The 24,242-nt window shown below is 41.3% G+C and overlaps 1 protein-coding gene across 2 annotated transcripts; it reads right to left on the bottom strand.

The window, feature by feature from the left end:
- Window positions 1-2,667: 2,667 nt before the first annotated feature.
- cd82b (CD82 molecule b) lies at window positions 2,668-23,644 on the bottom strand. Of its 2 annotated transcripts, none has more exons than XM_030054372.1 (9): window positions 23,500-23,644; window positions 18,437-18,509; window positions 17,098-17,170; window positions 11,976-12,100; window positions 10,959-11,033; window positions 9,120-9,218; window positions 7,030-7,203; window positions 5,518-5,601; window positions 2,668-4,757 (listed from the first exon to the last, which is right to left on the bottom strand). In XM_030054372.1, the coding sequence occupies exons 2-9, from the start codon at window positions 18,497-18,499 to the stop codon at window positions 4,680-4,682; spliced, it is 771 nt and encodes a 256-aa protein (XP_029910232.1). In that variant the 5' UTR covers window positions 18,500-18,509; window positions 23,500-23,644; the 3' UTR covers window positions 2,668-4,679. The 2 variants fall into 2 exon arrangements, with proteins under 2 accessions (XP_029910232.1, XP_029910233.1); XM_030054373.1 differs by having other exon boundaries at window positions 18,437-18,506; window positions 23,500-23,617.
- Between the last annotated feature and the right edge of the window lie 598 nt (window positions 23,645-24,242).

The raw sequence follows: 24,242 nt of genomic DNA, 5'->3' as shown, positions 1-24,242 counted from the left end.
GCCAGCGTGACTCATACATCTCATTTCTGATTGCAGCTCCTCTCCTCAGGCTTAAAGTAATCTGCACCAGACAGGGAATAGACCTAACTAGGTATATTACAGTGTGTGTGTGTGTGTGTGTGTGTGTGTGTGTGTGTGTGTGTGTGTGTGAAAATATGCGCCCATCAGATGCATATGTGTCAGTGTGAGTGTGTGTGCGCCCGCTGCTCATTTGTGCAGAGAGAATTAAAACAGGAAGGCCAGTGGTGCCGGATGTGGAAGGGGGACCAGGCAGCCAGGTCAGTCAGCAGGTGGAGGTGGGGGTACATGGGGTGACTGAGGGGGGTCTGAGGATGCTCGCCTCAATATGCCCATGACTCAATGTGAACAGGATACTGCTGTGAGACAGGAAGAGGACAGTGGGCAGCAGGCACCACCGGAGAATCTTCCGCTTTCAACTGCACTGGATGAGCACCGACACAGTGGAAAGCTCATTATTAAAAAAAAAAACAAAAAACAAAAAACAAGCACACACTGATAGCAAGTCAAATTATTCTGAGACTGCCTCCTGACTCTTTCTCTCTCTCTCTCTCTCACACACACACACACACACACACACACACACACACACACACACGTTCAACTTTTAACTTCATGTTCAAAGAACAATGAAAACAGCTGATATCCCAGAGAATATGCTGCAGTGTCCAATAGTATAGCACAAAATAGATTGCATTAAACAATACAAAGGATATAAAACAGTGCATAACGAATGGACGCACACACACCTGACTCTCTGTTACACAAGTAATATGTTATGAAATGTGTGCTTGCTCCACATACAAGATACTGTTACAAAGCAGTTTTGCCTTAAGGCACTATTTCACATACTCACATGAGACCCTGCTTCAGCAAGTTGTTTTGAATTGCTCTGGGTTACTCAGTGTTTACGGAGCATGTGGGTATGAAGTCTTCATTATTCATCCCATTATTTCATGGAGTCTCAGTGGACTCATCATCAGAGGGAAGCCCCTCTGTCCCACTTCCTCCAGCCTGGACCTGGTGACAGTTACATGGAAAGAAACGGAGGAGGCTTTCCTTCCTCACTGTTGGACCTGAGTGGAAAGTGTGTGTTTGTATGGGTGTGTGTATTTATGATCTGATGAATCCAGCAGAAGCTGTCTGTCCGGACCACAGAAAGGCATGGACCAAAATGTTGACAGACTTTTTGTATGAGCAAATACCGGCTTTAAAAAGCAATATCATTGATCCAATATATGGTTGATTGTGAAATTGACACGTGTGACCTTCTTTTACTGAGAGTAAAATTGGAAACTTACTAACTTTGGTATATTAAAGCAGACCTATCTGAAAAGCTGAAGTGGTTTTGCACCTGCATTTGTGTTACAATTCTTATAAAATGCACATTGGTATTGGCACTGAGTGTTACTAAGAGGGGAGATGTTTGATGTTGGTATTGGCCTTAACAAACCATATCATTTGATCTCTACCATAAACTCATTTAAGCCTGTTTTCTCAACATGCATAAATAGAAACGCACACATGTGCAAACAAACACACATGCACACACACCTTTTCCCACCAGTGAATCAATAATAAATGAAGCAACAAAAGGAATTGACTTATCTAAATCCTGACTGTACTGAATCTCGCCCACAGCTCTGCAGACTTCACAACTGCAAAGTGGGACAATCCCCAACCTTGCTTCTGCCCCAATTTAGCCTGAGGTTGTAACTCTTGAGCATCATATGATGTTCTGGCAAAAAGGTTGAGGTATAGCGCTCTATGCACTCATCATGGATGGAGGTCCCTGATGAAGTACTTGAAAGTCTCCTGAGAGAGCTAAGCAGTGCTCATTATGCCTCACCAAGTGCTAAGGTTAAGTGTCACAGCCAGCCGTGGATTAGATTAGAGAAACATGGTCATCCATGCTGTGATTCTTTTGTTTTGCTTGATAGCAGTGCTGGTGAGTCAGTGGTGTGCTGAGGTATTAGCTTGTAGCATGACATGACATCATGGGGCATAATTCCCTCGATAAGAGTCATTGTCATTAAATCTTTTGAATACAGTGATATTGTTTTTTTTTTTTTTTTTTTTTTTTGCGGAAGAAAATTTGACTCCATTACCTGGAGAGGACAAATGACCAAAGGCTCTTTTTTCTTGTTTATCCTGGTCTTTGTTCTATTCTTAAGTCTGCCTTGCTACAAGAGAGGTTTAATTTGAACCTGAAAAATACCTCATTAAACAGTCAAATCATCAGAGAAGAAATGGACTGGCCAAAGGTAGGGTGACTGGGCAGGGAGTGGGAAAATGTGTGTTTTAGCTGAAAAGAATTAAACCCACCACTTATACAAATCAACAATTAAGACATAATTAATCTATTCATAAAGCATTTTTTGTTTCTCAGAAAATACAAGTCACTCATTTCTTGCCCTCCTTTGTCTTGTTCTAACCAAATGTGTTACTCCCATAGCCAACAACAGCAAGTATATACTGCCATCTTCTGGCTGTCTTAAGTATATGAATGAACTGGAGTAAATCTCTAGGGGAATACTTGGGACTTTCCTTAGTATATGCTTTCCAAAACGGCTCTGTGTCCCAATTCTCAACTCTACCTCTGTTACTTTAAACTAGGTTTGAACTAATGACATGAAATAAGACAAGCACTCAGTGGACTGTCTTGGGTTCAGTTTATTAATAATTCGGGACAAAGAAAAGAAATGCACTTAAAAAAAAAACATGGCTTCTAAACATAGTTTTTTTTTTTTTTTGTATAAGTGTATAAACATTTTAAACAAAATAAAAAGCCTTCATCTATATTTAAGTTAAATTAATGTTTCAATTTGGCAGGTCATAAAGCAGAGGCTGATTGTAACAGTCTGATAGACTCCATTATTTTTTTTTTTCATGACAAATGACCAGTTTCCTCTCTCCTGTGTAATTGCAGCTTGAGAAGCACAGTCTGAAATGGCTGTTGAATTGAGCTAATGTGAAATGCATGACAAACTACACACCACATAAAACAGCAATTTCTCCACTAAATTAACCGGTAAAGTCACCCATAATAGTGTGTTTGAAATGAAGTGGAAGAGTTGAGATGGGGAGATGGATAAGTGGGACTAGGACACTTCAAAGCAATATTTAAACACTTTTGTAGAACAAGTTTTATCACAAATACCAAAAATATAAAGGTGATGAACAGTCACTTTCTGGCGTCACTACCAGCTTCAAGCTTATCGCTATTGTTGCTAATAATATACAAGCAAACCTATAGGGAGAAAACACACAGAGCAAGGAAAAATAAGGCAACATTGTTGCAGTTATCATTCACAATATGCTACCACTAGGGCTGTATACCAAAGGTGTTCAAAATAACAGGTGTGAGTGACTTAACTACAGATTCTGGGGAAGCCACTGTGGTTGGTCTGTTGACAAAGTCATGTGATGGTACACTTGATTAAAAAAAAAAAAAAAAAGAAAAAAGAAAAAGAAAATATCACTTTAGGAGGGGAAGACAGACTCAAGTCAAGGACAAACTTAAAATTACCCTTCAATTTCTCTGATTCAAGCCAAAATAGTGCTGACAGCAGCTCTGGCAGCTGCACTCTGTAAATCATAAACAACAGGCTAGAGACAAAGAACAATAGGAGTCTTAAAACATGAGCATGTGGGTGACCGTTTTCCCACATATTATGCTGACCAAGCACAGTAGTGCAATAATCCCTTACCAAAAACATATATACAGCGGTAAAAAAACAGAGATGACATGAGAATGTAATAAAAAAAAAAAAAGAATCGGAAGAAATAAAATACTCACTCAACACATTATACACACATGTACTTCATGCAGAACTAATCATTTTGGAAGCTACTGGTTACCAGTCAGACACACCCAAGAGGAGGACAGAGAAGAAGAGAAGCTGACAGAAGATGGATGCATGGATGGATGGATGGGTGGGGGAGGAAGAGGTGGTGGGGGAAAAAGTGAGGTTAATATTAGGGCTCCACAGAAAGAGCAACTGATGGCGAAAGGCAAATACTCCACCACAGAAACCCTGCCCTGGCTCAGCCCGGGGCCTCTCTTCTACCCTCTACACCAAAAATACCACTTCTGGGATTACAGAGTAGGATTAATTTTAGTGAGCATCCAACATGCACCCACCCACACCCTCCGATTTCCTTCTCATCTTCCTGCCTCGAGTCAGAAGATGCTCCAGCTCTCTGCTCACCAAATGTCAAAGTGCTCTCTCCCACAGAGATGGGGCTAACTGCTAGAATGGTAAGCACTTCAGAGAAGACAGCCAAGGAAAACAATACCACACAAACATTCACACATGAACATTGCATATCATTACACTGCAAAAACAGTCTCTTGCTCCCACCAAAAGTCATCACCTGGAGCTACTAAGTCTCTCCTGAAAAAAAGTATTTCACTGGAGGTAAGACGAGAAAGTACATGCACTTGTGGCCCACGGTAACTTGTGAATGTGTGTCCAAATGGGGGGGATACATTTGGAGTGAGAGATTTGCACAGTTGTCTAGGCAGGAGAGGCTTAACGGGTGGAAACAGCTGCCTCCCTTTGTGTGTGTACCAAAGAGTGTGAGAGAGAAAGAGTACGAGAAAAGAGAGAGAGAGAGTCCATCTGTCTTTGTGGCATGAAGCTGGTCCTGTCTTCAGCTCAGTATTTGGGTACTTTGGTGTAATCCTCCTGGACAACACTCTTGCACAGACACATGGATAGGATCATTCCCAGGAGCTGGAGGAGATGGAGATGTCAACTGAGTTACCAAAGCAACAACTTACTTTTTTTTAGTTTCATCAACCAGCACACACAAGCACACACTCAAATACGTCAGAGTTCTCCTACACATCAGTGTTGATTGTGACGCACATTTTTGGATTTAGTCGAGTAGCTATCTTGTGTCAGTGTGACTAATTGTTCTTGTCACATTTTAGTCATTTTGATTCAGTCTAGCTACTTTTAAGTTGACTAAATCTCTAATTACATGCTGTCCATTTGCAAAAAAAAGGGTTAGGGTTAGGGTTAGGGTTAAAAAAAAGCAAGTTTATATTTGTCATTGGAATTTGAGTTATTCCACTGTAGCCTGCAATTCTCACCAATGATAAATTGTTATTCATTGTGCATGAATTCAACCAAGGTACTAGAGAAAACCATAGACTCAGAGATCAACATTTTTGTCCCATTACCATGTCAACAACCTTCAGTATACAAGGGATTTAGTTTTAGTTACTGTTTTTTTAAAGGTGTTGTGGACTGTCTGATTCATTATCATTTGTCTGAAAAAGCGGGTGCTTGATGAACATTTTAGTCATGTTTTTTGTCGACTAAATGAACACTGCTACACACAAGTGTCCACGCACAAGCAATCGCACATGTATGCACACACACAACAGGCTTCCTATAAATAGAGGTCCGAGAGGGTGCTGGGGTCATCTGCACAGCTAACATGTGCCTAATTCGCATATTAGGGTCACTGTGAGGGAGTGACAGATACCTCCAAGACTGCCACTGCAACACAGATTCCAAGAATAACTCCACAGTTCTCCAGGAGCCATTCCTCCACACTGGAAATACACCCCTAGAGAGATGAGACAGAGGGGGAGAGGGAGCGGGAAAGAGGTTAAGAAAGACACAGAAAGGCAGGCAGCATGACTGCGAGTGTGTGTAGGGGTAGGGGCAGAGAGAGCGATGAATGGCCGTATGATCCCAGCCGGACATGAACAGAGCCCTCTCCAAACACAACTGTTGTCTTTGGACTGAGCCACTGAGGGGAAGAATAGCAGGGCTTAGCTGAGACTGAGGAAAATGGTCCACTGAGAGAGATAGCTATATAGTGAGGGAGAGAAGGTAGGGGGGTGGGGGGTCTGAAACACACAGACCAAACAACAGCACAGAAAAGCTTTCCTGGTGTTTGAACAAATCACACAGTACAAACAACACGCCTCAGCTGTCAGTATTCACTTGGCTGATTAAGCACGACCATACAGCCACACTGAGCTGGCAGTGGGAGTTACACAACGTGAATCAAATCGGGTTACGTAATGAGTAAAGGTGTGAAGTCTCAAAGAACAATGCAGGCAGAGCTTGTGTTTCACGCTGCTGAGGTAAACTTTAGTCAACCCAACCACAGTCTAGACCTGGGACATGGGATGTGTTTATCATAGAAGAACAATTCAGATTGGGTAAGGTGAGGTGTCAATCAGACAAAGAGAATAAAAATATAGTAAACTGATTTTCAGATAGTCATTGTGATTGTCTAAACTATAAAAACACTCACTGTTCACTGTCTTAAAAATCAAAGTTAAATGCGTTAAAATCTACCGCTTACATACTTAAAGCAAAAATCTGTATTGCTATGACACTTAAAGGAAAAGTTCCTTTAAGCGTCCTTTAAGTTCACCCAAAATTTACCCCATATACCTCAAATTTCTACATGGTGAAGGTGGACAGATGCAGTCTGCCAATGTTCTTCATCAGGAAATAGCTCCCAATGAAACAGCCCCCAAGGGCTGTGACTTATGCTGGGTATCCACGTCATTGTTTTTGGAAAGAACTGCTGCTGCTGTTGCGTTTTTCCGCATGTAGATTTTTTAATTTGACCTCCTCAAAACAATACCCATCCAGCCCCATTGTATTAGGGTGGCTAGAGACAGGAAAGAGTGTGGCAGACTGGAAACCTCACCAAATTATACAGAAACTCTACAGAAACTAACTAAAACATATATATATATATATATATATATATATATATATATATATATATATATATATATATATATATATATATATATATATTTATATATATATATATATATATTGTTTTTTGGGTGAACTGTCCCTTTAAGTATATTTATAAATACTATTTGATTCTGCCATGCTGTTCCTGCTTCTATTCACTTTTAATACTGGCATAGCTGCAGAAGTGTATTTTAAAGAGATTTATTTTTTTACAGATTTTCAACCATGGTGACAAAATGACATTGAAAATTTTGTAAGCACTACGTACCGTTTCATAAACAGGAAGATCTGTGGATAGATGCTCACACAGCCCTGTCTCCTTGATGTCAGTGCCAGGCTGGGAATCATTGCGACAGGAGCAGGGATAGAGGATCTGGGAACTGTTCCTAATCCAGATGTTGTCGGACCAGTTACCTGGACCAGTCCACCCGCAGCACTTCATCTGGTCAGAGAAACAGAGGGAGATAGACAGACAGAGGGAAAAGAATATAAGGAAAATGAGAAAAGAAGTTCAACTTAGTATAATAATAAAAACTTTTTAAAGCAGGATATTGGCAAGGGCAAAAAATGCTCAAAAAGAGGACAAAAGAAAGGAGAGAAAGCACTAGCGAGATTTATGGCACATCAAGTAAGATTAATATAAAACTGTCAAATCCATTGCAGCAGTGAAGGAGCATTCCAATTGTTTTGTTTGAGACCAATCCCTTCTTGGCTGCTGTCCCCAACAATACCACAGGGAAAAGAGGCTTGGCAGGAGAGAGGGGAAGAAAGAAGGGGGAAGGAAACAGGGCAGAAAATTCAGAAAATCTTGTCTAACAGTATCAGACCATGGAGCCTTCTGGCTTCAGCTGGTTATAGACTGTTAATTTTATTTGCTGTATTATTTTATTGGGTTTCATGTGTTGTAATGTGGTTCTGCATTGTACATGGGACTAACTCTGACAGGGTGGTGGTTCAGTTCCCCTTGGGGGCACGCACGCTGCAACTATACACATGCACATTGCTGTAAGGCACTTTAGATGAGAGTGTCAGATAATGGTGTACGTTCTACTGATACTGATGGTACAAACCTGAGCTCTACCACTCCTACTGATATTACTGCTCTACTATTTGTAGCAGAGCAGTCACATGCCTCTACTACTGCTCATACTTCTACTACTTCTTAAAACATTATTACCTATTATTCTATTCCTTCATAAATACAGTTTTTATTATTTCTTCTTCTGAGATACTTCCTAATTCATATTTTCTGTAAGGCACTCTAATATATTACATGGCTCTGTGGTATTTGTCCATGTTTAATGGGTATTGATGAAGTCAGCAATAAAATTTATCTCTCTATCATAGTTGTCTGGTTCGATACATTAATTTGTTCCTTTTAGGCCAAACAAAATAATACCTTGGGTTCCGGTTCCTTCTCATTTAAGGGCATGAGTAGGTAGGGAATTTATTTTATTTATTTATTTATTTATTTTATTTAGCATTTTAAGGATGGGTAGGGAGGATTTATTTTATTTTATTTATTCATGGGAAGGATGGGTAGGTAGGGATTTTATTTTATTGTATTCTTTTTTTTCTTTTCAGAAACAATGCACGGGTTACTTTTTAAATATAATTAATTCAATATTTGCATAAGTTACCACCTTTTTAATGGACGGAGCAGCGTTATTACTCGCAGAGGGAGGTGTCTCTGGCTCGCATCACAGCACTAGGTACCTGAAGTCGAATACACCCATCACACCCACCGCCATAAAGCCGAGCTCCATGGTGGGGGCAACATGACGGATCCCCCGTCATGTTTGCCTGCTGCACTTGCAAATCTACAATGGCACTGCTTCACCTCTTTCACTGCATCTGCAAAGGTTTTCTCTTATAGTCAGATTACTTTCACTGGTGGTTTGCGAGGACAAATCACACACACCGTGCAGAAGTCCATTCTTTCCATCCAGTGCTGTCGGTGTCGATGTGATTCCATGAAGTTATTTTCCAAAGTTACGTGAGAACATCACAAATAAGGCGAGTGCAACATAGATCAAAATAAAAGCCCTGCTTAACTTTTGACCAATGCCAACAAGGTCACACTCGGTCGCATAGTGCCTTTATTCTATTTTTTTTAATTTTATTTTTACACAGAGGCCAATAAAATAACCTGACTCGGGGGGTAAATGGGACACTCGGTCGGGAACCAGAACCCAGAAATGTTTTTTGTCTGGCCTTATATTGCAACACTGTAACTTGCTTATGAAAAGAGTTTTACAAATAGATACTTAATAGCTACAGTCAATCTTCATTAGTATCCGCTGTGTAGACTCATGCAGCCTTGACACATGTGTAAAGCAGGTCCAGGAGTCAACTCACCGTCCTCTGGATGTAGTCCCAAGTATGCTCTGTGGTTCTGTTCTGGCCAGTGTAGTTGACCATCATGCCCTTAATGATGTTGGACATCTCGAATTTCAGCTGAGGAAAACAAATGAGAAAGGCATATCAGTCATCAAAGTGAATAATGTACATAATACTGACTGTTAGTTTAGAGTGCACACAAACAATATGAATGGTTGTACATTTATATGTACGAGGATGTGTGTCTGATATAAGTGATATAAGTTAATCTTATAAATTAAAGGTGATGCTGAGGAAATGAAAAAACATGCCCGCACACTGAACCCCTTCCACTGAGATTTAATTGTGTGACTTTTTAACCAAATGGTATTTATCAGGCAAGACCTGAGTAAGTAAAGTCTGATAAAGCACTGCTTCTGTTTTTATGTGGGGTGACTGGGAGGTATCTGCAGAGCACTACAGAGATGAGTGAGAGCCTCACCCTGTTCTGGTAAAGGGCACCACCCTGCCCTGTGGTAAACCTTAAACACAGGGAGCAGGTCTGCGCAGGGACACACACATGCTCTCGCAGACACATATAAACACACACCCGCACACACACACATTCACAAATGCAAACACACAGCTCAAAGGCAAACAAAAGAAACCGTGACAGCACTCTCCACCTATCCTGAGTCCTGGAGCGGTGAGGTTAATCACAGGAATGGCTTTTAAAGTGCTGAGGAGAAAATGGTCGTGTTCATGAAATATGAAACCGGCTGGTGCGGTAGGTGTGTGTTCAAACAAAACACTCCCTTTATGAATGGAGAGCAAAAACACGTAGGCTTTATGCCTTATTACATCTCGGCATTGTTCCTCACAAGCGATCACAACAAGATTATCTCAAATGCCCCTTTTCAACCAACCATGGTGAGTTACTAATCCCACCTGTAGAGGGCACTATGTCATCAGACACTTCAGCAAATGGTTTCCACCCCTGAGGGAGTAGTTACCACTGCCTCAGACATTGCAATTTTAGACATACCGGTTAAATATGTCAGCATATAACAGTAGCTTATGCCCCTACTACCCCACCATAAACCTTTTGCTCTCTCTCTCTCTCTCCTCCTCCCTCACACACAAATGCACACACACACACACTAACACACTAAGTTTGAGGGATGGAGACATACAGTGCATGAGCCTCTACATTACCTCCTCTACACATGTCACACATCTCACTGAGCCCACCTGCTCACTCTGTCTCACTTTCCATCACATCAATCAAAAACCTGTGCCCCCATCATTGCCCATGTTTCCCCTACCACAAAAATTAGTAATGACAATCATCTACCCACTAATGGTTCAAATATGTGGCCTCAATTACGCACAGTAGTTTGTTTACATAGTTGGTTTATAATTTGTTTTATTTTTATGTGTAAGGAGGAAATATAAATATGAGCAATGTCTAATTCAGTACGGCTTTCATATTTCTGTTGCACATTTCAGTCCCTGCCCTCATCCCTGCTACTAATAATGATTCCTCCAGAGGAAATGCTGCTCTCTATATTCTGAGCTAACTCTCACTTTCATCACGAGGTGTACAGCGGTTTCTTAAAAGGCCTCAGTCAAGATCTGAGTGCAGCAAAAAAGAAAAGTGGAGAAGCAGGAATACCAAGTAGGTCCCAGGTGTATTGAGGGCAGGAAGGATGAGGGAGAGAAAGAAAGCAAGGAAAGAACAGGGGAGAAGGTTATAGAGGAAATAAAAGTTCAACAGAGAATAAAGAGAGATGGACAAATTACGAGGGAAAAGAGTAAGCACGCATGAGCAGACAAAAGATGGAGATATTGTACTAAAACTAGGTAACAATGACTTACCCGGTCCCTCTGGAAGTAAATGAGCGCTGCAGCAGTCACCTGGGCGATGAGGATGAGCAGGAGGCAGGTAAAATACTGTGGCGGGGGAAGAGATGAGGCATTACAACTATGTTCGCACACAACTAAAAAACTAAAAAAATAATAATGTGCTGTCTACAGAGAATATCAAGGAAGGATATGATGGGATATGAGCAGTCACACACAAAAAAACAGGAAAAAGCAGGAAACCACTGTTCTGCCATTATAAATGAGACCCGGAAACACAAAAAAATCATGAAACCCTGAAATCTCTAAACAAGACCGGTGGGGAAAAAAATGAATCACATCCCCAGGCAAGGCAGACACTGTTACTTTCATTTTTGTTTGGCATTAATCTGCATTAAGAGTTCCAGCATACCAACAATAATCTCTGAAGCCATTAACAGAGGAACAGTGTAAGCCATCAAAGACCCTTCCACAATAATGTCAGTATGTCCCCCCCTAAGCATATAGGATGTCACATGGAGGAAGAGGGGTGGTGTGTGAGATCCCCAGGCTAGGGGCTGCCAGCTGGTCATTGTCATTTGGGGAAGTAGGTCACTGCAGTGTGTCTGTTAACCCCTAGCAGGTTTAACCCTTTGGAGGTCGTTTACTCATCCCCACTCTTCCTGTAACCCCTAAGTCTCACTAGCTTTATCCCTGTAACGGCCCTCCTCTCAGTAAATCCACACATGCTGCTGCACCCCACACTGACACACATACACAGAAATGAGAAAGGGCTTTTCTGTCACCAGGTATCCATCATGTGCTCTTAGTTTTGCTTCAGTTTTCTAGCAGGTGCATTTACATTTAGGTTTCCTTTCTCACCTTCAGAAGAAAAAAAATAACTCTGCTTTGTGTATTATAAAAGTTTGTATAGCAATTTAAACAGACAGCCAGATGGCCTGAGTATTATTAGTTTATGCACTGTGGTTGGGTGTTAGGTCTTAAATAAGTTACAGTTTGAGACGAGTTAGAGAAGTGACTATAATGCCTCACCAGGCCCAGCAGACAACGGATTTCATAGATGGCTCCTATGCAGCCGAAGAAGCCCATGGCCATGGACAGGGAGCCCACTCCAATAAGGATGTAGGAGGCCACCTTCAACGTGTTTGATGACTCCTCTGAAGAAAACAAACACACAGGAAGAGGTTAACTGTTTAGCACATCACAGAAATACAGACACAAGCCAGCTGCAAAGTCTACATATGCTACCTTGTGACTGTGTATTAACCTTTACAGCTAATCTCATGGTATATGTTTAACACTAAATACAACCCTGCAGAGCACAGCATGCACTGACACATATAATCTTGTCTGGTAAAGCGAGAGCACGGAAGGCCTGTTCTCTGTTCTTGTTTTTCTTTCAACCAGTGCGCGTCAGACAGCAAATCTGGAGCTCAGAGGTAGGCCTGGTGCACACACAAAACCATGTTGATACAGAAGGTTACAGCAACTAAAAAAAGGTTTCACAGAACAAAGCAACAGAAAGCCTTGAATTACCATGCTGAATTCAGAGCTTTCAGTTGCTTCTCTATACCAAAAGATCATGTTAATAGTTCTGGACATGACAAGACAAGTTAAAGTGCTGAGTTGATTTGTCTCTTTTCCCTCCATCTCCACGTATGTAGAGAGGGAATGATCCAGGAGAATGGGGGCAGGGACTGGAATGGATGACTATAAGGATGGAGAGGAGATAAACTTTAGCCAGTATGTGAATGTGTGTTATCTGGTCTGGAGAAGCTCCAGAGATCAAGAGCTTGGTGTGCAGATGAGGCCTGGATCTGTGCTCTGTGATATGGCTCCAACTCCCAGAGAATCCTGGTCTAAGCAAACCAGCCAGCGCTATCAGATATCTCACCCTTTCATGACCCATAGTGGAGAAAACAGACAGTCACAGCAGCCCATCTACCACTGTTCCATGAATAAAATGTAATGCTGCTTCAAAGCTCTGGCTTGTTCACTATGATGCTAAATAGTTATTCCAAAACCCTGTGTCATATTATCTGTTGATTCTCCATGCAGCAATCATGAGATAAACCCTGGCACATAAACAATGTGAAAGAACATTCCCACATGAAAACTTGCAGCCTTTCCAAGTACAACTCCACGGTGCAAAATCATATGAATGTAAATATATACCCTGCTAAGTACCGGTGTGCACACATACACATGCATGCATGTATGCACATACACACACACACACACACACACACAATCATACAAGCATAAACACAATGACGCATGCAAAGACGCATGTACATCCCTGGTTCTACATATTGCAAGAAAAACACTTCTGTCGTGGTGGTTTGGGAATAATTGAAAGCTAAAAGGCCTCGTGGGCCCTCCACCTCTTTTAAGTAGAGAGCAGGCACCATATAGAGTGTGTATGTGGCTGTAAGGTAGCATTTAAATGGGGGGCAGAGAAACATATAATCTATATTCAGCACTCTTGCACCATTTCAGTCTCTCTCTCTCTGTCTTTTACTCACTCACATACACAGCATCAGCAACAGCAACAGCCTTAGAGATGGATATCACATAGAGGGATGCATAGCGTGCTTAGTGCAGGAAATCTCCCACCACTAACAGAGATTCACTGTAGAGATAGAGAGCAGCAGCCATACTGAAAAAGTGTGTTTTGTCAAATGGAGACATCTGATGCTCAAATCAGTCACATAAAATATCAATATCTGTAGTACAGAAAATAGTGGTGAAAAAGAGCGCAGTTCTGAACTAGGGTTGCTCATAAGTGGGTAAAATGATAATGTTATTTATTCTGCTAGATGTTGTCACCTTTTTTAATCACAATTATTGGTCTCAATGATCTGAGAAGCTCTAATCTGCTATTAATAATTTAAAATTGTGATGTGTTTGCACATCTGCAGCCCTAGGTTTTACTCAACATGTGTCCCAGTAAAAATATACACCGTGGAGTTGTCGGAAATGCCTCGCAACATTAATGCAATCTCAAAATAATTATGCACGTGGGCCACAGCTGAATGCTTAATTGAAGTGCTGAAATGATTAGTTGATTCATCAATTAGTTGCCTGACAGGAAATTAATCTATTATAAATTTTTATAATTAATTCATTGGTATTTTTATTTTATTAATGACTTCAATAAAGATTTGCTGATTACAGCTTCACTAAAATTCAGATTAAGATTAAGGTTTAAATTAAGAAAACAATTTCAAGCATGACTTTGGGCTCAATTAACTGACAATTAGTATTTTTGATTATGTTGGACACATTATACATGCTTAATCAATTAATTTATTGCATTGTATATGTATTGTATCATTCCTGGCATGTAAAAGTAACTCATCCATTTGTTTTGCCTGACAGTTTCCTTTGTCATCTTACTGAGCTAGAATTAGCAGAAAACAATGCAGAAAAGAACATTCAGAGGGATTTTAACCTTTCAGCTGCAATTTGTATCCTACATTCTTAAAATGAAGATCTTTTCAAAATTCAGACATGTGTTTCCTCAAGCTCTCCACCAGGTGTATCCAAGCTGCAGAGCAACAGATACTTTACAAGCCCTCCTCTGTTGGGCTAGCATCTGTGTGTCTTCTGTGGTAATGCTAAAACATAGCTTTCTCCTGAAGTCAGCATGTGTTTGCCTGGTTGCTCTGTGCTGCTCTGTCTTGTAAGATGGCAAGTTTCCATCTAGGTCTCGGCTGGATATTCGAAAATAGTTCCACGGGTTGTTTCCATGGAAATTTCCATTTAAAGAGGCAAGAATCATGGTGCCCTTTAAGAAAGTTGCTCAAGGAGGAGGAGAACTGTTTGGTAATGCAGGTCCTTATGTAAACACAGCCAAACACTATACATTCAGTCTATGTAGAGTTGAAGAAAATGAATGCTTGACATTATTTACAAATTTAAGCTGTAAACATAACATCAGTGCTACACTGAATTTGTATAGTTAGAGGTATGCATGATTTTCCAACCTTACTCTGGAACATTGGAAAAGGTTTCCGAATTGAACTGCAGCTCACCTCCATATTGTGCTTTGGCTCACTTCTCAGCTCAAAGAGCTCCTCTCCAAGGCATACTTTTGTTTAACTTAAGACAAGCTTTGTTTTGGCAAGTGCCACTATGATAAACTCAAGATGTCATATCACGGTGGTAAACTGTTAACAGTGCTGCACTGATAGAGAGAATACATTGAAGGGAAGCTGACCTTTTAACTAAAGAATAGAGGGACTGAAACCAAAACATTCCATAAGTTCCCCTGAAGTACTTGGGACAGCTGCAAAGGGCTCTATTAATGCAACTCGTAAAGAATGGAAACTAAAAACACAGAGATCCTGTTTTCGGTTAGGCTATGGTACAACTTCTGAGGAGAGCCCAGAGAGTCAATAAACAATGTTGCCTGCTGCTTTGGTTTTTGTTCCTCTATGGAGAGTGGTGCGGAGTTTCCAGTGAAGTTACAATTCCAGGGACTGATGAAGGAGCTGAGGAGGAACTCAGGGTAGAGAAAGAGAAGGAGCAAAGAGGGTCACTAGGCCCCACATAGTAAGGGATATCCTCACGGTATCAGCAGAGCGGGATCGTGGCTATCTCTGGAGGAGCAGCTGGATTATCATAACAATTGGACTGGGGCTAGTAGGATAGTGGGGATAGTAGAAAGGCACTGTGCTGGCTTCTGTGGTTCAGACTCCAAACTAGTGATACGCAGACTCAGCTCAGCAATGACCTTAGAGTGATTCCACTGAGGGCTGTGGCCTTGAGTATTGAAATATGAGCCAGAGGGAGATAGGACCCAGTTTGACTGGTGCAGGAAACAAGGCCAGCTCTGGTCAGTCTTTGTCAAAACTTCATTTTTTTTTTTTTTTTTTTTTTGCAACTCATTAGTCAAAGCAGCATGGGTGTCCAGTCTAAATATAGATTACTGCTGGCCTGTTCAGCCTTCAAAAATGGACCTTGCCCTTTTGGACAATTCTCATTGTGATAGACTGCATACAAAACAGCTAAAAAAAATATTCCAAGTGTTAACTAGAATTAAAAGCAAGAGTTACGGCCTCTTGTGCAAAGCATTCTTGTTCAGGGGCAGTAAATCTCACACAGTCTCGTTACAAAGTATTGTATTTGCCTTCCAAAGCATACCAAGTTGCCAGATAAGAAATTGAAAGAATTCTTCGTTATGGACAAGCTTTGGGAGCACAACTTCACTGCTGCTCTTGGCAACGCTGCATCTGGGCCAAACACATTGAAAGCATTTATAACAAGATTTATGGTAGTTTGAGTTTCCATCCATGGTTCCCTGTGCTCTTCAGGCAAGATTGAAACGAGGATTCATTACGCTTCTATGACTTTAGGCAACTTGGTTTCACTTTCTGCAGTTTCTGTATTCTAAATAACCTAAATTAGACACAATGTGTTCATGATAAAGGTAACAAATTTGCCACCTGGAGGACTGGCTTGATTTTTTTCTCACAGAGTTCATCTGTTACCTCCCACTCACTCAGCAAGAAAAGTCTAGAAATAGATCTGTGACATCTGTATAAGGGTGTGGGTGTGTATTTGTGCGCCTCTGCAAGCTCAGGGGGTGAGAGATGGTGAACAGGCAGGGTAAAAGTACTCAATAACCTCAATAACCCACTGCTCAGAGGTAAGCGGCTATTTTCCAACATAAGATGAAAAAACTTGAGATACCTTGATAATCATTTTTATAGTGAGAGCCTGTCACCTCTTGTCACTGACCAAATCCCCTTGCACATACACGCAATGTCTGTTACTGTATGCTCATGAACGTCTAAACAAGAGAACAGCTTTCGAGTGGTTGAGGAAGTCATCAGCTTTCAGTGCCGTGCCACATTTTTGGTTTGCTGTGAACATCCGTCTGATTTTATTGCCTGCTTCCCTTGGGTCCGTGGGAACGAGGCCAACGGGATGAAATCCACATAAGCTGCACAGAGCGGGCCAGGGGTTTTAGGATTTGACAAGCACACTCTCCAAACTCTATTTTCATTTTTGCTGTGCTTAGAACAGCTGAACCGACATGGATCAAAAGTGCTGAATGTTTGCTGGCATGTGTGTATCACTGTAGGACATAGTAGAAGTTCTCTGTAGGTGTGTGTGTGTGTGTGTGTACATGTGTCATATTACTTACGTAAAACAGCAATGAAACTTTGATTATCAAGGAGAACCCACAGTCCAAAGCCCATGATCAGTGCTCCAAAAATCTGTGGACAGTAAATTGAAGAGTCAGGTACTACCTTAGAGGATGTATGGCAGACATGCATGAGATAAAACAAGATGTTTTGTGTTGGTGTGTCTCAAAGAGAAGGCCGTATGTTTGCTTCTCCAGCCTTTCACATCTGGGACTAATCAGATCCTGTCCTCTCTCTGTCTGTCTGTTTCTCTCTCTAATAGCACAAGTGAGGGAAAAAAAGAGGATGTGGAAGGAGTTCAAGAGACCCATTCTGCTGGCTTGGTGGACAATTAATGCATGCCATCATCAAATATTTGTGGAAGATCTACCACTCAGACACAGCCTAACCCCTTAACATTAGAAAACTGGGTAGCATAAGTAATGATAAATGGGTCAAGACCAACGGCAGCAGAAATGGAAGGAATCATCACCTCTGGAGCGGAATGTACTGGCACTTGTGTCTGAACCAAGAAGAGGAGTAGGTTTATCCCCAAGACTGTTGTAATGAGGTTATGAAGCTGAGAACTTCTGTGTAATTAAGGGGATCCTTGTTTAGGAGATGTGGGGCGATGCAGTGGGGGCTACGTCCATAGATGAGAGGGTCTGTTGATTCACCAGCTTCCTCCTTCAACCCCCAACCCCGACAAGTAATTAGAGCCCTGGTTAAGAGTGGTTCACGTTGGAGGGACTGCTGAGCTCCTGGCAGTCATCATTAGCCCACCACTTCCTGGCTGCCCCTAGCCTCCGTTAGTCTCCTCTGTCCACACAGACACACACTGGTGCGTACACTCACACGCTTCCCATTAGACACCAGTCGAGTGTTCACATCAAAAGGTCTGTGTCAGATTTACAGCTGCAGACTCATTGGAAAGGTCTGGACATCCTCGGTGCAGAATTTAAAGAGAGGAGCAGTTGAGTCGGTTTTAAGAGAACCTGGGGTTTTATCAACCCCTGGACCTTGTGTTGTTGCTGGTGTGAGACAGGAGGCAACAAACAGAAACCATCTGCTCTTACTCAGCTCTGACTGTGCTGCGGTACACTGTAAAGCCTCTTCCTCAGGCACAACCACAGGTGATATTTCCCTGTCTATCTTTGCTGTGTTTGGTGTTATTTGAATAAAGAAGCCTATTCAAATAACCAACAGCTGAGAGGTTAAAAGAGCGTATCTCCTTTTTTTAAAAAAAAAAACTTAGATCAACAACATTGCTGGCAGTGAAAGTCCTGTGAGTTTGACAGTGTGAGCTGTGCGTGTGTAGGTATTATTGCATAGTTATGATGATGAAATGTAGTAACTTACAAAGAAGAGGAGGTTGAAAAGGAAGAGGAAGTACTTGGTGGCTGTGATGCATCCTTTCCCCATGGCTGATCTTCTGAAAAAGAGACATTTTTGAGTTATCCAAGCTTAAACTGAGAGTATCAGAAAACAGGAGACAGAGAAAAAGAGAGCTGCTTTCATTTATTTAAGCTACACAATAGGGGTCTTGACTGAACAGAGCTTTAATGGCCAAAGCAGCAGCAGCAGCTTTTTCGACGCACATGTTTTTCAACTCCCAGACAACCCAACATACACTAATCCCCTCTTTTGCATGAAAACAACAACTGGCCTGTTTTCTTAGGATATTAGATTTATATGCCAGTATTTCATGCTTATGACAAACAAGAAAAACTACCCTGGTGAGACAGATTGGACAGAGAACAAACACAAAGTCATGATGACTTTGTGGTCAGCAACAGAGTCCATGTGGTCAAGCATGCAACTGTCATCACTAGCAAAGGGAAACCATTCCTATCTACGGCTGTTTGTGGACAACACAAGGCCTGTTGTAATGAAACAAAGTCTTTAACAGTCAACTTTATGAAGCATTTCAAGCCTATAAAAAGAAATATCCAGCCAAAATCAACAGGTCTGCTGAAGCCATATGACCACATAAGTAATTTGTAGTAGTAGTTACTGCTGTGAATCAGATAGTCATGACAAGTTGAGAACTGTAGCAGACGGTCTTTACTTGAGGCGTGTTACAGCAACAGATGTCTGTTACAGCAACAGATGTCAACATTGTTTTGCTATGATCAGTTTACATCTTTACGTCAGGGATCAACACAGAATGCCCATGACAAGCTCCCTCATACACACCTACAGAAACCCAAAAAACCACGTGCCCCACACACATGGTGAGAAGCAATGAACAGACACAGTGGTGAGAAACAACTTCCTGTGAGAAACACCTGCACAGGCCAGCTCCACACATACAGCAGGAAGCCTGGTTCAGAAACTCTCTGGCTACACGATTCAGCCTGTGCTCCAGAAAACCAAAGAAAATATTTACACCACCAGACCTTTTCCAACACTGAAAGCACTGAAAATATAACCGGCCATTGTGGTTATTTGACGAGTCTGAAAATATCCTATGAGGACAACTCCCCATGTATCAGATGACAAGCTATTCTCCTAGCCTCTTTTCCACGGCTGTAAGCTCTTCCCAGTCAACATTGTGATATGCTAGACCTTCCAAAAAAAAAAAAAAAAAAAAAATCGTTTTTGGCAGAAGAAAAAGTCTCTCTAAAATAGGAGGATTCTGCCCATAGAAGTGTTTTTTTTTTTTTTTTTTTTTTTTTTTTTTGGGTTATCCAAGGATTTATAATTCTTTAAAAAGGTCCCAATGCTTTATGCTATTGATCACTATAATTACAGGTGTCACTTTTTTTCAAATGGTGCATACCTCATTTTGGGATGAAACTGTACATGCACAATCCACAGCACATGGCTGTTGTGTTGGGTTTGTACAGTGTTGAGGAACAACGTTTAAAAAAACGTTAAAAGTAACACCTCTTGATAGTCAAAGTGGTTAAGTCGAAGTAATCCCCTGACTAATGTACTTTACTTTGCAAACACCCCCTTTATACACTCACTTACTCATACATTATAAATTGTGTACCTGTGTACTTACCCAAGAAACAGTTCATTAGAATGATGTCATAGCTACCATCTCTCTTTGATAAGTGGTTCATGACAACAAGACATGAGTTACAGGATAATTTCAACAAGACATGAGCTAACAGGTCTGTTTTGTTAAAAACGTGTTGTATAACACTTCTGAAGTGATATCAGGGTATTTATATTGATTAAAAACACATTGTTAGGACAATAGGTCCAGAAAATACTGGTTAGATATTTTTAACTCCCCCGGCTAGATTCATCATTCAGACAGCAGGATGAAATTCAAAACCAAAAGACAACCAAAGTTAACAGAAGTGGTGCTACTGGAAACTAATGGAGCACTTCCTGCAGCACATTTGTGGGTAACTGATAGGTGCCCAACCCATCTATTGTTTTCTGTCCTTAGTCTCATTTGCTAATGAATTCTGTATCTATCGATATCGTGAGTGTATAGCCTATAGCATCAAATTACATCAAAGATCAAACAAAGCCAGACACATGTTCGAACATAGATGACACTGCATTACCTTACTGACATTCATGGCGAGATGTAGCCTACACATACAGTTGTTTCCAGCCTATCAAAAAGTTGATTATACTGAACAACTGTGTTAATAAACCATAGGCTAAATTGTATCAGATAACAACAACACACTGCCATGTTTAAAAATTGAATCCAGTAAAAAGCTAAACCACATAGCAGATACACCGACTAAGAAGACAATCCTCCAAAGAGATTGTTGGTCTTTATGTCTAGATGGTGAGCAGCAGTGCACATTTCAATAGGCTTAGTTATGAGCACTATTATTTGTTGATTGAGTCAAGTCAATCTGGAATCTACTGGGGAAAAAAAATCCTAACAGTGCCTTGGTTTTATTTGGTATATTATTTCAAACAACGCTTTAAACAGATTAACAGGCCTAGACCAATGTGTTTTGAAGGGAAGTGGCCAGCTGACCATATGCCACTGCTTAAGGTTAGCAGCAATACCAAGCCAAACCATACACTCAGATTTAGTCTAGAACTTCCATGCGAGCTCACAGACTGAGCAGAAAAATAGCAGGACTGGAGACTGCAATGGAAATTGTAAACAGCGCCAAACTGCAATTGCAATGAACAACCGTTATAACCCTGATTATTGGGGGGTATCCATAATCCTGCCATAACCAAAATCAAAGGAGAATGTGGTTTATCTGACATCTGAAATGGGACAGGAGTATAACGTTAGACTAGGCAAAAATCTTCGAGCTCAGAGAACATGTGCAGAGCAGAACTGACTTGCCCTCAGAAAACTGAGTATGAGTCACCTGGACTCTCCAAATTCCGTTACCTCATACAGCTACTTTTTTTTTTTCTTTCACTGCCCCATTTCCCTCTTCATGGTTTGGCATGAGGTGCATTCACTATCAGATAGTGTTCAGGGGGCATTCAAAGGGGTGGTGCCATGAAATAAATGTCTTTTTAATATGCAATATAACATAAAAGTCAGTTTAGATGCATGGTGTGAAGACAGGATTATGGGAACATCATGTGGGTTGGTGGCATCAACTAGGGCAACCGACACAGGTCAGCAGTGGTCTTACTGTACTCAAAAAGGCAGGCAATATGCCAAATTCGCTATACCACCTCCTTCATATTCATATAGCATGACCCATTTATACATCTGCGAGTCCATTACAAGAGAACTGTCTAAACAACCTTGTATTAAACCCTCTAATAGCATGACAGAATCCCGCTTAAGCATCTGCAACTCTGGCTTATCTCTCTAAACAGACTGGATGTTGCTCAGGGTGTATGATGGCTTTACCATGATGAAACTCACGAGCGTAAATGAGAACTTGTGTGAAAGCAGAACGACTACCCATGCACCGCACACACAGGCACTTTCAGTAAGCACAGTGTCAGCTCGCAGGAATTTCACCTTTGTGAGTAATAATGCAGTTTGCATGCAGAAGTCTTATTTTGCATGCATACAAATGTAATGTTCATTCTTCAGTCCAAGTTAGGTTGAATGCTGGACCATGTTTTGCCATAAATGTAATTGGTTAATATAAATTTCCCACCCTCACCAGAGGCAGAAGATACAGCAGCATCACACTTACAACAGAACCAATAAAAGCCCTCTGAGACAAAAAAAAAAAAAAAAAAAAAAAAGGATTTTGTTGGGTGATATTACCATCTAACAAATTGTTCTTTCTGCTATGTAATTACTGTATCCTATGTGATTTTTTTTCTCTCGTCTTAAGGCTTCCATACCTGAGCCACAATAAAGGAAAAAGCTCTCCTCTTTTACCCAAGCTCTTAGTCATGTCCATTGTTTTAGGCTACTTTGTATGGCCACTGTGGCACAGTGTACAAGCCAATCACAACACAGTTTTCCACAAAGGGGATTTACAGTAACCCATGAAGTTTAGGGACACAATGGCCCAGCACTGAGCCCGCCCTGACTGTCAAAACTAAAAGAAAGTTGGGCACAGCTAAAAATGCTTGGAGAGCAGAGCAATTGTGTGTGTGTGTGTGTGTGTGTGTGTGTGTGTGTGTGTGTCTGTGTGCACTCATGAGCTGCAATATTGCTCAAAGACATGAAGTTCTCTCTCATAGAGGAGATGTGACTGTATAGGGTGGAAAGGCCCATACACTTGGTGATGACATTTCCCTTCTTGGGCAGGTCCCATGCGAAATATCTCACTTGTTCTCGCATGTTTCGTCATGGAAATGTCACCACAGTATCTTACAGACTTTGTCCTGCCCATATAGATTAGAGCAGAGATGAGATTTTGTCCAAAAGAATGCCCCCTGACATGCTTGCTGTGAGATGATTTTGTAGATAATTACATAACTGTAAACACTGTAGATGGGTTTGACGCAGTGAACCCTTTAATGAGGCCATGTTTCTTATTGTGCTAACTTCAACTGAGTGAAACAATAATGACATCTGGACCCAACTAGCCCTCATTTTGCCGAGGCTGAAGCTTCTCAAGGACCTCGGAAAGTCCACAGACCCCATATTGGGAACCACTGAACGGTCGTTGACTGAAACTTAAGTGCTTTACATTGTGTCAACATCAAAAACAAAGAAAAAAAATGCAACTAACTACTCAAGTCTTTCAAATAATGTTACATGGGCACCAAAGAAGACAGCATCCCCAGCGTGATTCAGTCACAAAAGACGGCACTGGCGTGAGAAAGTTGCAAAGTCTCAAAAAGTTTCAATCTGTAACAAGACATACTGCTACAAACTTAACCCGTTCTCTTAATTCATTCCCGTCTTGCACAGAACTTGTTCACAGAGAAAACGTGACAAGAACGAGTCGTTTTAGGCAAAGTAAAAAGTTTTCCAACGCCAGGAGAGAAGGCGGCTAACATAAACTTTACATCCGCGCGTTATCTTTAACCGTGAAGATAAAATGACCAACACTCACCTTTTTTATTCACAAAGTATACCGTCACAACGCGTGAGCTGTCCGTCTTCTGTCCAGTGCCGTGTGGCTGAGCCGCTGTTCGTCTCCGCTTGTGAGAAACAAGCTGTGTGCATGTGTTTGTGAGGGTTGTGTGTGCGTGTGTGTGTGTGTGTGTGTGTGTGTGTGTGTGTGTGTGTGAGAAATTAATGTTCACAACTCCACCACGCGGCAGACAGGGGTTACTTCATTAACTATTTACTGTCCAGTGCAAAAAAGTTGCCAGGTTGCTCTTGAGAGAGAGAGAGAGAGAGGGAGAGAGAGAGAGAGAGAGAGAGAGAGAGAGAGAGAGAGAGAGAGAGAGAGAGAGAGAGAAGGCTTTTAAAAGGGCATGCAAATATGATGCATATAGCTGATGAAATTGAAGTGATCCCTTGCATGCAGCAGACATAATCATGCCATGACAAGTTTAGTGTGATCTAACCACAAAACACCAAACATAAGCACTCTTCTTTCTTTCCAGTGTGCCGAGACCTGTCAGTGAATACTTGTTGTGGGTGCTGTTCTGTTTGTTGAATTTATCAGTATGTTTTGCTGAAGGCTCTGTACTTTCAGAGGTTACTCCAGATCGAGGGCATCCTGTTCCAGGCGGTGGGGCTGACAGCTGCCACATGAATTAATGTGTGCATTGGTGTTTTCCTGTGCGTAAAAGTCACAAGTCTCTCCCCGTCACTGTTAACACTCTAACCTCTTCTCATTGGCTTCAC

Source organism: Myripristis murdjan, chromosome 6, assembly GCF_902150065.1.
Source record: "Myripristis murdjan chromosome 6, fMyrMur1.1, whole genome shotgun sequence".
In the NCBI taxonomy this organism is placed as follows: domain Eukaryota; kingdom Metazoa; phylum Chordata; class Actinopteri; order Holocentriformes; family Holocentridae; genus Myripristis; species Myripristis murdjan.
The sequence above is the reverse complement of the archived record's forward strand: the minus strand, read 5'-3'. Positions and strand labels throughout refer to the sequence as shown.